General features: G+C 36.4%; 1 protein-coding gene across 1 annotated transcript; it reads left to right on the top strand.

Moving 5' to 3' along the window:
• The first annotated feature begins 235 nt into the window (after positions 1-235).
• On the top strand, positions 236-12,480 carry LOC127970721 (opioid growth factor receptor-like protein 1). Its single transcript, XM_052573414.1, has 7 exons — positions 236-573; positions 2,118-2,204; positions 2,351-2,429; positions 4,226-4,304; positions 6,443-6,509; positions 6,960-7,105; positions 9,495-12,480. The coding sequence occupies exons 1-7, from the start codon at positions 379-381 to the stop codon at positions 9,988-9,990; spliced, it is 1,149 nt and encodes a 382-aa protein (XP_052429374.1). The 5' UTR covers positions 236-378; the 3' UTR covers positions 9,991-12,480.
• The last annotated feature ends 3,959 nt before the right edge of the window (positions 12,481-16,439 follow it).

A 16,439-nucleotide genomic window follows, 5' to 3' on the forward strand; every position in this document is an offset into this window, starting at 1 on the left:
TTTAAAAATGCATGCTCTGTAATGTCAATGGCAAAATTTAAGGCTACACTGATGCAACATCAGAAACGCTTTACTTCTGCAAACATCAGGCTACTGTTGGCTACATCTATGTGTCATGGTGTATAGAGCAGACTCAGAGCAGCCTTAACTCAGCAGTATAGAGACGCCTTTTAAATGATGCTCAGAGCACATCATCCTCCTCCTCCTCATCCCCAGTGCTGATCTCTGGGCAGAAGGGGGTGTGTTCTCATCACAGCGCTGGAAACCCCCCATTAGTCACATAAAAGCGACCCGAACGCCAGTTTCACATCATATTAGAGCTCGATCCTGAGCCGAACGAGGACTTTAAACTATGTAGGCACGGTGGACAGGGTTTAAATGGGCAATCTGATGGGCATCTGGAGATATAAGGAGCCGAGCACAGTGGAAGAATGCGACTCGACGTGGGAAACGGACTCGGAGAGCGACGAGCATCAGCCGGGAGGAGAGGAGGAGGACAGCGGCATCTCCGAATCCATGAGCCCGGCGGATGCACTCAGAGGAGCCGAGCAGCTGGATCACGGATCACCGCAGGTACCTCATCAATGACGAGCACTCAACGATAACAAAGGAGGAACATTAACCATGAAAACGGTCGTTAAACACATTTGTAGCAATCGCAAGAGTCGGTTGAATCAAAGATGACCGCGTGTAGTTATGATTGTGGTGTTGATATTTAAAATCTATGTAAATCCATGTGGCGTAAGCACGCGTGCGCTCGCCTAAAGCGTGGGCAATGTCAATCTATCTATCAACATGTAGTAGTAGCTATTATTATATTAGCGATGTACATATGTAAAGAACACGTCGCCTTTCTGAAAATTGCACATTTATGGCCAAATTTGGACTAAATACCAAGCTGAGTCGCCGTTGTAATGAGCTCTATTGTGTCATTTTCCCGTTTTCTGCATGGCGCTATAAATACCACATGGTTTGAATGTACGATTTGTGACATTGTTAGTGATATATAATACTACTACTTATAGAAAATAAACACAACAAAAGCTTATTTTATTAAAACATAGCTCCTGACCCATATCTGAAGAAGCTGACCTTTCACCTTTGGCTTCTCAGCATGTTCTGTATTATTGTGTTATGAATTATCGTGTTATGCATTTTCGGCAGACCAGTGAATAAAAAGATTTTCTCCGATTTATTCACTTACACATATTGTCCTCTATGATTTGGCATAATTGGCACCTAATGTAAAAATCCCCTTGCAGTTTTATTTGTGAAATACACAACGGAACTGTAGCTCTGAGATACACACCATTCATAATCTAATAGAAAATAATGCAGACATTATTATAATCTACATTAAATATTATGAAGTTCCCAAAAAGTGTACAATTAAACAGGAAATTGTGCAGTCTTTGCCAGTGTTGTATCCTAGAGTAATAGAGCAATAGTAAGATCAAAGCATATTATCTTTGACCTTGTTCGATGTTATTTGTTTTAAAAAGGCTCATGTTCTCTCTATGTTTCTGGATTTTAAGGCCACTGAGACCGTGACCTGTTCAATGGGACCTATTTCCTCATGGGAAATTTGCTCTGTTGAATTTCCTGTCAGCGGAAGAAGGAAATTGGATTTTTATTCATTTTGAAGCTAAGATCCTGATAACAGCTTTTCACAATCACCATTATAATTTTGTTTTTGTGAGCCCTGCATCAAAGACCGTTGTATAATTTGACACAAAATTATATAAGAAGAAGCAAATATAATGATATTATTAATTAATAAGCCTCACAGGCATTTCAGTGCGACATTGGCCTCTACTAGCAAACCGCTTCATGTTGTGTGTAAGAGAGCAAGACTTCTGTGCTGGGCTTTCACTCAACCGTAAAGATGTTCAGTGTTTGAACATCACAAGAGGCTGAGAGCTAAAAATGGTCATGAATTAGTTAGAAAAAGAACATAGTCTACAAAATGGAGCTCTTCTCTCTTGTCTAACAGCCTTTGCATCCCAATGGGGAAGAGCAGTAACAATGTAGCTCAGATGCTGATGAGTGAAGTCATTCATACACTCTTTCACTGCCTATGCAACCATCCCTCTCCTCTCTCTCCTTTCCTCTCACAGTTTGGTGACATGATGGAGTCCTCTACTAGGGTGAAAAGGAGCTATTACGCCGCAAAGGACTTGTACAAGTATCGACACAGTTATCCGGTAAAGAGTTACGTGTACTCTCTTCACATTGAATATGAAATTTGCAGTTAATATTGCAGTACAGTCAGCAGAATACACAGTAGAGACCAAATGTACAGTCCCCCCATCCTTCTATCCTGGTTTTAATCTGTGATTCTGTTGCTCAGAACTACAAGGAGCCTCGTCAGCCGAACGAATACTGCAATCTGAGGTTTTATCTGAATAAGATCCCCCTGGTGCCGGATGGTGAGTCTGTGTTTGCTTTTTTGTTTTAATGACTGTACAATGTGATTTTGGATTGAAAAGAGCACCATCACTTGTGTTACTCAAAATCTCTTTGTATGTGTTCAGTGCTTTTTGTTGGAGCCATTGAATGTGTTGAGAGTGAAGTGCTGCTAGTGTGTACGAAAGTACCGTATTTGGGGGGGTTCCCTTTCTTTTGTCTATTCATACTATTTCCTGTATTCCTCAATAATGAACTAATATTATTGCTGTTCTTTCCAGGACAGCATTGTATGGGGTTCAAAATATTGGCCAAACAAATCTGCTTTATTGTTTTTAAATCACCATTATATTAAAGGAACTTCCTCCCTGGAAGTCCCTTGATTCTCATTATGAGACTGTGCCTTAATTGTTACATGGGGAAATTTTCTTCACAGTAATAACACAAAGCCATTTACGGAACAAAAACGTGGTGCAAATAATGGTCTGGGCTGGTAATCCAATGAGATTCAAACCATGGTTTACACAGATCATCCATGAGCAAGAGAGTCGTCTTAAAATAATTTTACCCTTGATTACTTCAAGAAATAGTTCTGAATAACAAAAAATCTGTCATTATTTACATGCTTCAAATTTGTGTGCTGTTATTGTTTCTGTGGGATGCTAAAAATGTATTAGAATATACACATTCCTCTTTTTCATAATCGTTATTTTGAGCTTTTCAATTGAATATGTGAAGGTTCTCGAGTTGAGAGCTTGTTGAATTGGCTGATAAGCAACCTAAATGTTCTGTTTCTCTCACAAAGTTTTAAGGACTATTTTTATACTCTCATAATGTTTTTGTCTTTATTCGTAAATAATGAGTGAATTTTCATTTTTGATTGAGCTATTGCTTTGTTACATTAGACATATTCAGAAATTTGCTTTGGATTAAATGTGTCTGCCAAAAAAAAGAAGAGATTTTGAGAAAACAAGAGTCATGTTGATCCCACCTACAACATTTCACCTGAAAATATTGATGGTGAGACTCAAAACACAGGAATATTGCAATACACAAAGACTTGAAGATGCATCCTGCAAGAACATTTATACCTAAATGAACATAAAGCAGTTTTTACAACCGAATACACATGCCAGCTGGTGTGAGGAAAGAACATGGGTTCTGGAGCGCTTCATTAGCTGAATGTTTTCCCTGCGGGGCCAGTTTAGGCAGGCAGACAGTGAAGACATCTCAGAGGAGCCATTGATTGGTTATTGTGGGCATGTTTTGGAATTAACTGGATCTGTTGTGCAAGCATTTAATGGCAGAATAACTGCTTCACTGCTGTTAAGGCAGAAGGACACACACACACACACACACACACACACACACTGCTGTGCTCTGTCTTCCCTTGAGATCTGTGTTTCCATGTCACGGATGACCTACATGTCTGTTTGCACTCTGATCTGAAACAACCCGCTGCCCTATCATGTCTCATATGAGAATTAATCATTATTTTGAATCAAATCTTTTAAAAGAATCATTTGATACATTAGTCTGAATTATTTATTTAACTCAATTATTCACTGATCAGGTCCTATAGTAATTCTCAGCTTGAGAGCTCACTGAAAGTAATTATGATTAAAATGTTTGTCTGTACATAAGAAGTCTTATGGACTACAATTCTGATGCATTTATGGTGCTTTTGCTTTCTTTTTAAGGCTTGAATGATCCATAGAAGATATAAAGTCATAGGCTTTTGAAAAACTGTCCCTGTAAGTGACTAATGCTGAGCTTGGCATGTTGTGATTATTTGTTATTTTTATCTTTGTCCACACAGGTATTTATATTGAAGAAATTCTCACTAAATGGAGGGGCGACTATGAAAAATTAGAGCACAATCACACATACATTCAGTGGTAAGACAATATTCCAATTTCTCTGAAAGCAATAAAAAGCCTAGTCAATAATTGCTAAATAATGCTTAATAACTGAGACATCACAAATTGTTATTGGCCAGGCACTAATTATTATCACTGCTTGTTCAAAGAACAGAGAAAGTTGCGAACTAATATGTGCATAAGGGATTTTGGGATGGTGAGACATGGATTAGATATCCTTTTCTTTACCATCTGTTCAAAATAATATTCATCTTCTTTCGATGCAAATCCTGTAGATCAAGGCAAATTCAAACAAGAGCATGAAAGCGCACAAAGGCAGTTATAAAGACAAAATCAGCACAATTGTGGTATCTACAGGTGAATGGGTCAATCACATCCTTTTTGGTGACAAAAGACAGCCTTAGGACTACATTAGATAAAAGTTTCTTTAATGTTTAACGTTGCTTAAATATTCATAGACTGCTTTGGCTGACATCATCTCTTTAGTAACTGAAGAAGCTTTGGGGAATGTCTATGACTTGAGGGCATTTCCTGATTAAACGGTCCATTTTCCTAACATTAAAGATGCAAACGATAAAGGTTTAATCTTAATGGCAGGAGATAAGTGCAGCCCACATTATAGAAATGTATGTAAGCTTTTCTAAGAATTTGAGATTAAATCAAGCATGATTAATTAAACCTTGCAGGCACTATAGTAAAACAGCATCCAGCTGCTTGGGTGCATAAAACATCATAGCTTTAAATACTGATAAACATTTTGTAGTATATATTGAGACATGAAGAGGTATTTTCATATGTGCATAAAAGAAATACTCATCCACTCTTTTGGATTCTGATGATGATTATATTGTTGATATTATAAAAGAGGCACTTGTTCAAGGTCAACATGGAAAAATACTGAACATTGTGAAATGAAGGACAAAATGTGTCTCCTGCATTTGCTTCATGCTACTACTGACTAGAAAAATACAAAGCATTGCCCTTTGACCTTATTGGTCCCTAAAATAGAAAGCTTTATTTACTATAACCAATGACATTTTTAAAACGGTGTGCTTAAAAATGCAAGTTACTAGGTAAAAAAGTTGCTAAATAAGGCTTCATATATATACCACAAGCACATGCTTGATCAGCTTGACAGCTGCTGGTGTTAGCAGCGTTTTTAAAGCACACAGTTTAGTAAGATTGTGACATAAATGTCTCCTCAATTAATGTTAAACACAGACCTTATTCTACTCGGTCCAAAAAAACCCAACTAAAATTAGTCTTTTCGGATTGGCCTAGAAATTGACGTCATGTTTTTTCATTGTTACGTGCTTTAGTCATCCTCTTTTTCAAACTTTAATTCATTTTAAAAATAAATATTATACAATACCTACGTCACCCAGGAGGAAACATGTAAACAGTAATGAATTTGTATCTGCTGGCAATGTAACGTTCAGCGAATGTTGAAGGTTGTACGGAGGTTAAACAGAGGTTTTACGTCATGTGCTCTTGTAAAGTTGTCAGTAGGGTGCCGTTACCTCACTCACCTCCAGAGCTGAAGCTCCTGTTCGTTCCTGCCTGTGCTATTATTATGAGCATTGAGGGTGAAGAAGAGGGGGAGGACATGATGCCCCATGCCCGCGTGCAATAACAACACCGTTCTAAAATCAAGCTTCACGCATATGCTGCCAGTCGTACCTCGGCACCCCCCGTCGAGGAAAAAGTGATTAGCTTCTCTTATTTCCCCCCTACTCATTTTCTCACACTCTGTATGCTTGCAAGGCTACTTGCATAATATCAATTAGTGAATTTAAAAACACAAAAAGTGAGTGCAAGCAGACAGATCGCTAGCATTTCGCCTCTAAGTAAATTAAGATGAAATGACAGCGAAAGCTTGCCTGCTGTATCAGGCAGCCAGCCAGAATATCATAACTTCAGAGAAAGAAGATAAACAGCAGAAGAATGGAAAAAAAGATGTGCCAAGGTTTGCGAGTTGTCCTTCATATATATATTTGTGTGTGTGTGTGAATAAATATATACAGTAATAAAGCATTTTTATGTAGTTTGAGTTATTTATTTGCAAATGTTTATCCAGAGTTCTCAGTCAGGTCTCTAATGGATAAATAAGGATAAATTCAGAGGTAGGTCCTAACATTTCTTTTCTGCTGTTACAGGCTCTTCCCACTCAGAGAACAAGGCCTAAATTTTTATGCTCAAGAACTCACTCAGGATGAGATAAAGGTATGCTGCTAAAGTCAAGAATGAAGAAACAGTCAAGACGATGTATACTCTTTAACAAGGTTCTTCAAAGCAAAGAACTTTCTTCTTTTACATTTTTATTAGATTTTTGCTGTATAAGGTCTTGAGTTGACAGTATGGTTATCTGGATGTAATAAAAAAATAAGTGCTTAAAATCAGTGTTTTTATTTTTCAGTCCTTAAAGGCTGGTACTTATAAAAAAAAAATGAAACTCAAATATATTAGGCTGTAAAAACCTTTGGTTTTAATTGGATCCTTTATTTTTGATAGTGTAATACCACCTAGTCAGGGGTGTCAGAACATCCATAAATAGGTTCAGGGAAGTGGCACATTCAGTGTTTTAGTCTCGTCCTGTTTTATTCAGCCTTAAATAACCTTCTGTAGTCATTGTGCAGATCACCTTTAAACCAAGTGCGTTTTTGTTTTCAACAGGAATTCCAAAGCACTCGAGAAGCCAAGAGACGCTTCCTCCTAGCATATACGATCATGTTGGATTTCTTTGGAATCAAGCTCATGGATAAAAACGGGAATGTGGCTAGGGCCCCAAACTGGCAAGATCGCTTCCAGCACCTGAATGAGTGAGTTGTCTTTTTTTAAAAGTTCTTTCTACTCTATAATTTCTATCTTCTTCCCATTATGTTCTACTTCATCTGCTCCAGTTATCTTCACATTCCATGACAATCTGAACTCCTAGTCTCTCATCTCCTCTCTCCTGCCATATTTAGCATGCTTCAGTCCAGAGAGTTATAGTCTCCTGTCCCAGCAACACAATTTCACAGTCTTGACCCCGACTGCACCGTCATGTGACTGTCTTATGCAGGGGCCGGAGAAATGGGTCAGACACACAGAGGACGTTGAACAGAGAAGAACAGAACAGGATGCAAAAACTTTTGCATTTAGAGAAATTATGATTTAGATCAGGGAATGTATGCAGAAAGGGAGAACTGCAAACGAGTTCTATGAACGCGTGATAAGAAAGGAGAGAGCGAAAGAAAATCTGCAGTGCAGCAGGCTGGCTGAGTAGTAGACATAGATGACTGTGTGTGTCTGTGTGTCATTGCCCCAGGACTGTGCCATAGAGGACACACTTACATTACACTGCAGAGATACAACGCTTGATGAACTTTGTCTGCAGTGTGAATGGCTCTATACAAAAAGCTGTCATTTTTAGTAATCTACGAGTATTCCTCTCTTACACTGGAAAAAAATAACTTCTTGATGAGTTTTTATTTAGCCTTTTTGGCTTGTCGTCCAGTAAACGTATATAATTGACACTGCAAAGGTGGCACAGAAGTTCTTCTGAAGTGTCATTTTAGGTGTCTTTACCCAGACACTTGTTTAATGCTGCTTAGAGGTGGTATAAATGCAGTTAAACAAGGGCTGCCCACGACTAAAGATTTTTCTAAATGACTAATAGTCATTCATTTGAAAAGATTAGTTGACTAATCACGTTTTTTATTAATAAACCATAGAATTCATAGCGAGCCTTTAGTTGCCTATAGCCCTATATCAGCTCTTAAGCGCACGTTAAGCTTGCCACAGCACACTGAAGTAGTAATGATTATGAATGCTTTAGGGAAAAACAGCAAGAAGACTGCCTTAGCATCATAATTCATTTTTATGACTCATCATCTCTATAGTGGACTTGCATCTTTCATACAGATTGCATAATCTGAAAATATTTGCATTATATTTTAATTGGTTAATTTAAAAGTAGACATTTCAATTCCTATAGATATATAGTTATAGTTCACAGAGACGGCAGAAAGCGCACCCTGTTTCCTTTCATTATTTTACAAAAGCACAATGTTCTGTTGTTATTGTGAGGGCACACCATTTTTTTTTTTTACAGATTCAAAAAATGTATTACTCTTATCTGTATTGCCAAAAATGATCACACCGGCACATCCAAGTTAACTTTAATGCAGTGAGCTTACTTTAATGCAGTTCAGCTTACACTCTCCGCATTAACACATGAATAGCGCACATTTTTCTTGGTTAATGTCAAAGTGAGTGGCTATGTTATAATGCTATTACTTATATGTTTCATATGATAAACCACATTTGAGGTTGATGAACCAATGTGCTGCAAAGACCAGCAGTTAATAATCTGTCTGTCACAGACTAACGTTACGTAACTTCACTTTCTGTTAATTTTTTTCCCCCTGCGACTAAAAATTTTGATCGGCTAAGCCTCTTCTGGTCAACTAACGGTTAGCCGACTATTAGGGGACCACCCTAATTTAAACAGAAGGACATTTTAACAGAATTTGAGCAGGCATAATTTAGTCCAGCTGTTATACAGCATTGCATCTTTACACTGGATAAAATTGTCTGCTAAATGACTTAATGGAAATGTTAACAAATTCTTACTAGATAGGTAAATCGCTAGATAGAGACAGTTTATAGGACCTTTAAAGTGTAGCCAATGTTAAATTAATTTCACAAAATTAATCGGTATTGAGACTCAATTAATTTGTTACAAAATTTTGGATTATGTGGAGGTTTCTTAATACGTGTAACAAGACCCTGTACATAAATATAATGTATGTTTTATTATTTTGTCTATTTTTTATTAAGCAAGTTGATTATAGTCACAACCAAAGGGCATTGCAACATGCAATATAGCATTTTTATATTTGTATAAGGGTATTGATAACAATATAATAAAAAAGTCATCAAAGAAATATAATCCACTAAATGCTGTTGTGAAGCTAGAAGCTTAATCTCTTTAACACTGGTTTCAGATAAAGTGGTAGAAAAGTAAACGCCCAAAAATGCAATTGAACCAGCCTTTGTTTGTTTTATGTATGTAAATAATATATTGCTTAGACCCTTCCTTACAAAGTTCAATTTACCAAAAATAAAATGTCAAAATCCTCTGCCAATAACCAATATTAATTTAACTGAAAATGTTGGCCACTGTTTGAAACCTATATTTTGTCCTATTACCTCTTTTCTTTCCAGGTCGCAGCACAATTACCTGCGTATTACTCGCATTCTGAAGAGTCTTGGTGAACTGGGCTTTGAAAGCTTCAAGCTGCCTCTGGTGCATCTGCTGCTGGAGGAGGCGCTGGTGGAGGGCACTTTACCCAACATGCGTCACAGCGCACTGGAATACTTTGTCTACACACTGCGCCAGCACGCTCAGAGACGTGCCCTGCTCCGCTTCGCCCAGCGCCACTACCAACCGCCCGAGAACTTCATCTGGGGGCCACCCAAGAAGAAGCGCATTCCAGCCTCGGGATCCACAGTGATGAAGGCAGGAAAAAATGAGGTGGTGGAGAGGAGTGTGGCCAAAGCCAGGTCACCAAGGGAGGGCAGAAATAACTTAGAGAGAGAGGTGGACGACATGGATGAGAGGAAGAGTGGAGAGTGGAAAACAGCAAAGGGGCCCATGGTCCTGCAGGAGGTTAGGGGAAGGGTAGATCTAGAAGAATACATTGAGACTATTCCTCTGTAAGAAGATAGAGGGATTCTGGGAATTCTCAAGTAGCTTAAGCGGAGTTTAAAGTTAAGTAAAAGAATGGCACAGCAATATTATTCCATACTTTTGCCTTGTAGAGACTTGCTTTGTGAACAACTTGACTGTTTGCCATTTTGATTATTATTATTTTATTGTATTATTAATATGAGGTGTTTTTCTTAACTCTGAATACTTTTCAAAGTGTAAGCGGATGAATTTCTCTATTGTAATTCTTACTTGCAGCCCTCTGGAGAGTTCTTCGCACATGTATAAGTGTATGTATACGTGCTACCTGAGCACTCTGTTCGTGTGAAATTTTGCACTTTTTGACTATTCAGTCTTCCCCTGTGAGAGAATATTATCTTAGTCTACCGGCTTCGAGATGAGGCTTTATTTGCTAATCATAAGCCCGTCTCTCCGAAAGACGTGTGTTCTTTTGCCTGTTCAGAGCTCGCTGATGTTTCTTACAATGGATCCTCGTAGCTCATTGTAACAGATTATAATAATGTGAAGTAAGTGTGAATATGCTTGCAGGAATTTTCAGGTAATTGATCTTCCATGTTTCTATGGGTACGTGTTAGACTTTAATCCAGTTTTCTCGAATATGTCTTGCAATATAAAGTGCCTCTTCTTTCGTTTCTTAAAGCATACATGAAGTGCTTTAGGCTATTATTTCGAGTCGGAAGTCGCGCAGTAAGCCATTTGTGGAAAAAATGCAATTCTAAGCAAAACAAACTTGAATTTAGATTTTGTGTTTTATGTTACTTTTTGATAAATCAAAGGTTTAGCTCTTATTTTTAAATGAGAATTGAAACGGTAAATGCCATTTTGAGGCTATTAAATGTTGCGTGACAGATCGCTTGTAACCGGCATTTCAAACGGCACAATTTACCGTTTATTACAGTAGGCTAGGTAAAGCACACAAGAAGGTATATTGGAAGTGTATTCATGTTGAAATTTTTATATAATCGGCGAAGAAGTTTTTCAAAGGCGAAGACATTGGTAAAACAGCTTTTGAACACATTCACCTTTTGGAGTCTGCTCATTAGTTGGAAAAGAAGTAGGCCTAGGCCTAAATAATAAAAGTTGAATATATGCACAATATTATAAATTAACATTTAAATTTTTTCAGGCTGTTATTTATTTAATTAGATGCTTTAAAAAACACATTTTTGACAGCCTATATGTTAGACCTATATCTCGAGAACTGTTTAAACAGTAATGGTGATAACATTAGAAAGCAGAGACTTTGCTTTTTCATTCAGTGTATATAACTCAAAATGACTCAGAGTTATGGAGCAATTCACATATATGTGTGAGTGTGTATGCTGCCTTTCTCTAATCATACTTAGCCTACAGTGTTTAAGTGTGGACAATCAGGGCTATTGATGGTCACTATTCACAAAGAATACAACTAAATGAGTGTTTTCATTAGCAAATATTAATTAATGAGGTTCACACATGTACGAGTGTTTGTTCCACACTGCTATTTCAGAGTGTACCCAGAGGGCTAGACAATACCTCCACGTCACGTGTGTGTGTGTGAATGTTACAAGGTTCTGCCTTTTTAGTTTCTCATGGCACACAAACAGAGAAAATTTTCAGGAAATACTAAATCCCTTTTTCTTGTAATAGTGACTAAAGTCCATCTTCCCTTTTCTCTTTTGGATTAAATGATGAAGGCTCTCTCAGTCTTTTTCCATTAGTCAATATTAAAATAAAGTAAATCTTTAAATTTTCTATCTAACGCAGTTCATACCTTGGGGTTCATGATGCTTGAAAAGAGGGTTCACATAATGCTACATTGTTTCCTCAAAAAGGACAAATAATAATTGAGTCCAAAACTTGAAAACCCTTTGTTGTCCCGTCTACTAAGATGCCTTTATCTCAGTTTTTGAATTCAACACAATTGTGCACTGCAATATCCCACAATCCTGTGCATAGAAGTTGGTGAGGAAAAAAAAGACATCTCTTGGAGAGAATGAAAGAAGTACATTTATTCATATTCAGTCTTTTTGTTTAGTTTTTATTTACTTCTACTAGAAATAAGTATTGATATTTGCTTGCTTATCTCTTAAGCTCACTTTAATTTCTTGAAGTTGTTGATTTTTAGATGTGAAATTATTATGCTTTGGAAGGTTTTATTTGGGGGGTACTTTCATACAAAAACATTGCCTTTAAGTCATAATAAGCAGTGAGATGGAGGTTTCAGACTTCTTTCCTGTTGGGAAACAAATAGCCATCTTCTCTTTGTCCATCTGAAAAACCTGTGGTTCTAAGACTTGAATCCATACTTCAATATTTCAATGTTTCTTGTGCCATAATCGTGTGGAAACTGGCGACATGTAAGGCGCCTTAAGTGTTTATAACTTATGTATATGTTGAGAAGTGATCATTTGTAATTAAAGGAAGTGTGGCATTTAGAAGTTCATGTTTGGATGTTTCTATTGTGGCCTACTGTATAATAAAGTGCAGCTCTTTGATGAATTGTAAGTGTGCGTGCGTCTAAATGTAGCTTCTGAATTTTGATGTTTTGTGAATTTTACTGACACGACTGCGATTTTGCAACTTTTTAATTCTCCCCTTTACATTTGATTCAGTTGAATTCATTTGCCAGTCAGAGGTGGATAAATGGGTATGGTGATGTTACTAGTATGGTGTGTCAAATATACATTTATGCACTTTGAGAAAATACTGTAAATGCACATAAAACAACTCTTTGTAATAAAAAAAATGTCTAAATAAAACATATAAAATCACAAACTAACCACAATCATTTGCTAACTTTTCCTTTTATTACATAGTACTATTGAATATTTTTTCTGATTGGTCAATCACAGCATTCTGTGGTCAAATAAGATAAAACAATATGAATATTATAATATATAATTATGATTCTATAAAATATTTGTATTAATAGTATTTTTTTATTTATTTAAGTACCTGTGTAATAAGCAGAATACAATTTTGTTGGACCTTATAAATGATAAACGTCATAGATGATTTAATGTATATGGAAAATCTACAGAAAAAAAATATATAATCAAATGTCAAATCTAATTCCCTTGTCGTCATGTTGTCATGACTTTAACAATACATTCAATTGTCTAAAAAATCCATACATTTTTATATTTATTTTTTTCTTATATTCCATCACACATATTTTCATATAGTGAATGAAATGTAGCTAACAGTAAAGATCAAAGTTGATAATATGTGTTGCACATTTTAAATGTATCAATATAACCATACTTGGTCCATAATGCAGTAAACTGTAAAACATAGCACTAGTTTAGATTATTTAATATATTGTATTATATTTTCCGGTATATTCCCATATATCTTTGTTTTGTAAGGGCAGGGTGATGAAAGGACCTTTAGCTCACAGTCCTGATCATGTGATTTGGGTTTATTCTGCAATAGGGACCGGCTAACTGAAGCTCATTGCTTACATATGCAATTTTAAAACAATCTCTTGTCTTAAGATAAGGCAGCTCTGGCTTCCCTCTGCTGATGCAGAGCACTGCACCGTGTCTTTGACAGAGGACAGTTGAAAATCACTCCCATAATCCACACCGCTCTGTTGAGAGGATTGTGAAGTCAGGGAAAACAGTTAAAACTCTGATAAAATCATAGAAGAGCAGTGCCATATGGTCTGTTCAGGCAGCCTGGTCCCCGGAGGGCTTAAGGAGACTGCATATCCCGTAATCAGTGTGAGCTTTGCTGTCGCTTGTCAAAGCATCAGTGTGTGGCAGTGGTTTTCCTGACGTACACCTGTGAGTGTGACTATCCCTGCCAGATCTTCAGTTTGAGAGTTGTCAGACACACACCTGGCCCGGCTCTCCTGGTGCGCTCCTGCACATCTTCTCCTGTGGTTTTCTTCACCACAGTACCTTTCTCCCTACTGTTGCATTAGTGAGCCCTTGTAAAGCATATAGTGAAGCCTGGGAAATCTGAAACCTGGTAATGTTGTGTCCACAAACAAAAAACTACCAGGATAATGCCATATTTCTGGAAACTTACCATGGCAATATGATGATATAATTTAAAAACATGTATATGAGTGTCATAAATATGACTGTAATCATTCAGTAATATGGTAATCATTCAGTAACAATATTGCTTTTTCTTCAACTATGTTCATATATACAACAATATTTTATTTTGTTTTTGGAGGAAATCTGGATTACACTATTTTAAGGTGCAATTGTTACAGTGTAATTATACATTTAAGTACTGAGTTATAATAATTAACTACATGTACTTACTATATGGTTAGTAATTATGCATAATGTATTGTTATTATAATAGTGAGTACATGTAATATGTGTAACAAGGACAAGTGTTTCCGAAATCTCTTATACCCACCAAGGCTGCATTTATTTGAAAAAATATACAGAAATAGAATTACAATTATTACAAAATAACATTTTTAAATTTAATATATCGTAAAATGTTGTTTATTCATTTGATGCACATTAAATGCCATTACTCCAGACCACAAGAACAGCATTTACTTCAAATTTAAATATTTTAAAACATTATAATGTCACATTTTTCATCAATTTAATGCATATTTGCTTAATACATCAATAAAATCAAATAAAAATGATAATACATAAAATATCTGATGTATTATAAATACACTGATAAATAATATTTGTAAACTTTTTGTATAATTTAATAACATTACGGTTTGATTGCAACTGATCTTCAATAAAATATACATCTTGCAAGTAATATTAACTATTTTAATTTATTGTGAAGAGATTATAATTGCTGTATTTTTTTAAATATTATAATTTTTATGCATTAATTTCAATGTCAAGTGTAATTTACTTGAGAGGCTGTCTTAACGTAGTTTGTTTAATAGGTCAGTATGCTCCAGTTAGCAGTTAGTAAAACACTGTTTTGCTCCAGCCCTCTTGCTGTGGCTCAAGTGTGTTAAATGTGTAAATGTGGAAAGCAGTATGGCCGTACTGATCGGGAGTGACAGAATGAGGTGGAAGGGCTTGTGTGCTGGGTGTCTGTGTTGTGAAGCGGATTCTCCCCATGACTCACTCTTTTAGCTTGTGTGTGTGTGTGCATGTATCTTCCTTACTGTGCTCTAGTCTCATTCAATTAGCAGGCTCAAAGCTTCATACCACAGCTGTCAATTAAACGTACAACTGTGCAACTCAGAGCAGTGACGCAGAAAAACAGGCATCAGCCACAGGTCAGGCGAGAATGGATCAGTAAGCATGTTTAGATCAGGCCTATACTGAACGACACAGAGCCCTGCTGTTCACACACCCCATGAAACTGATATCATAGCAGTCAGTGTGTCTTTTTTCTGTTCAGCATTGAATACTAGCTTACTACTTGCTGAATATATATTGCATACTAGTTTCTTTCCTGTGTTGGTGTATTTCTGTTTGAAAATAGAAAGAAATTAACACTTTTTATTCCACACGTATATGTTTAATTGCTGAAAAACATAATAATATTTATGTTTCAATCTGTTTTGAATGTAACTTTTTATCCATCAGACAATCCTGAAAAAAAGTTTTACAGGTTCCAAAAAACAAACAAAACAAACAAACAAACAACAACAACAACAACAAAAAACAGTTTTCAACACTGATAATAAATCACCATGATATCTCAAGGATCATGTGATGCTGAAGACTGGACTATTGATTCTAAATATCGCCGTTAATCTATTCTCAAAGTTGGGTTCTGCTCACGCAGAGAAAGGCGTCTCAAAACACTTAACATCGAATTTGCTTATTTTTTGCTCTTGTGCCGACAAATACATACAAAATATGTCAAAATATCCACCTTGGAAATTATGCTCGAAAAAACTGTGAGTTATTTCTTAAGTGAAAGTAAACAGTTGAGGAAAAGAATGGGATGTGTATTATATTGGATGCGAACGTCTCTTAAAGTGACCGCGCCTAATTTAGCTGCTGGCTGCTGTAATGTTAATCCAAGAAAATGAAGATGAAAATCACTCACTGCTCTTGACTGAATTACTTTGTAGTTTTATCAGTCAAACCAAAAATTATTCAGACACCAGGTATAATTTTTGATATATATAGCAAAACTGTAATAATGTGAGAAATGTTGAAGGTGTCTCAATAAATGTAGGTTTGATTGTTTCATGTTTACATTTAAGACTATCCAGTGCTATTTCACGTTTAATTATTTGGTTTCTGTACCTTGACACCTACAAACTTGAAAAAAAGGTAAACATTGGTGTGAAACAGGCGTAATGTTGTTTGCACCTTGTGCAATGTGGCATTAGTTTACAGCTTTTTCAAACACTTTGTGATGCATTTTGGAAACAGGAGATGAGCCCCTTTTCTAATGCACCACCTATCTTGATAAACCCTTTCTCAAAGACTAACTGTTTGTCAATTTTATTTGGGTAACACACATATACTGAATGCCTTCGGCAGAATTAG

Source organism: Carassius gibelio, chromosome B13 (assembly GCF_023724105.1).
Source record: "Carassius gibelio isolate Cgi1373 ecotype wild population from Czech Republic chromosome B13, carGib1.2-hapl.c, whole genome shotgun sequence".
NCBI lineage: Eukaryota > Metazoa > Chordata > Actinopteri > Cypriniformes > Cyprinidae > Carassius > Carassius gibelio.

What these genes read in the sequence shown, in the direction of transcription:
- LOC127970721 (XM_052573414.1), top strand. Translation starts at nt 379, where the DNA reads ATGGGCAATCTGATGGGCATCTGGAGATATAAGGAGCCGAGCACAGTG. An exon ending in TGGATCACGGATCACCGCAG is followed by an intron (nt 574 to 2,117) that starts GTACCTCATCAA and finishes TTCCTCTCACAG; the next exon opens with TTTGGTGACATGATGGAGTC. An exon ending in CGCTTCCAGCACCTGAATGA is followed by an intron (nt 7,106 to 9,494) that starts GTGAGTTGTCTT and finishes TTTTCTTTCCAG; the next exon opens with GTCGCAGCACAATTACCTGC.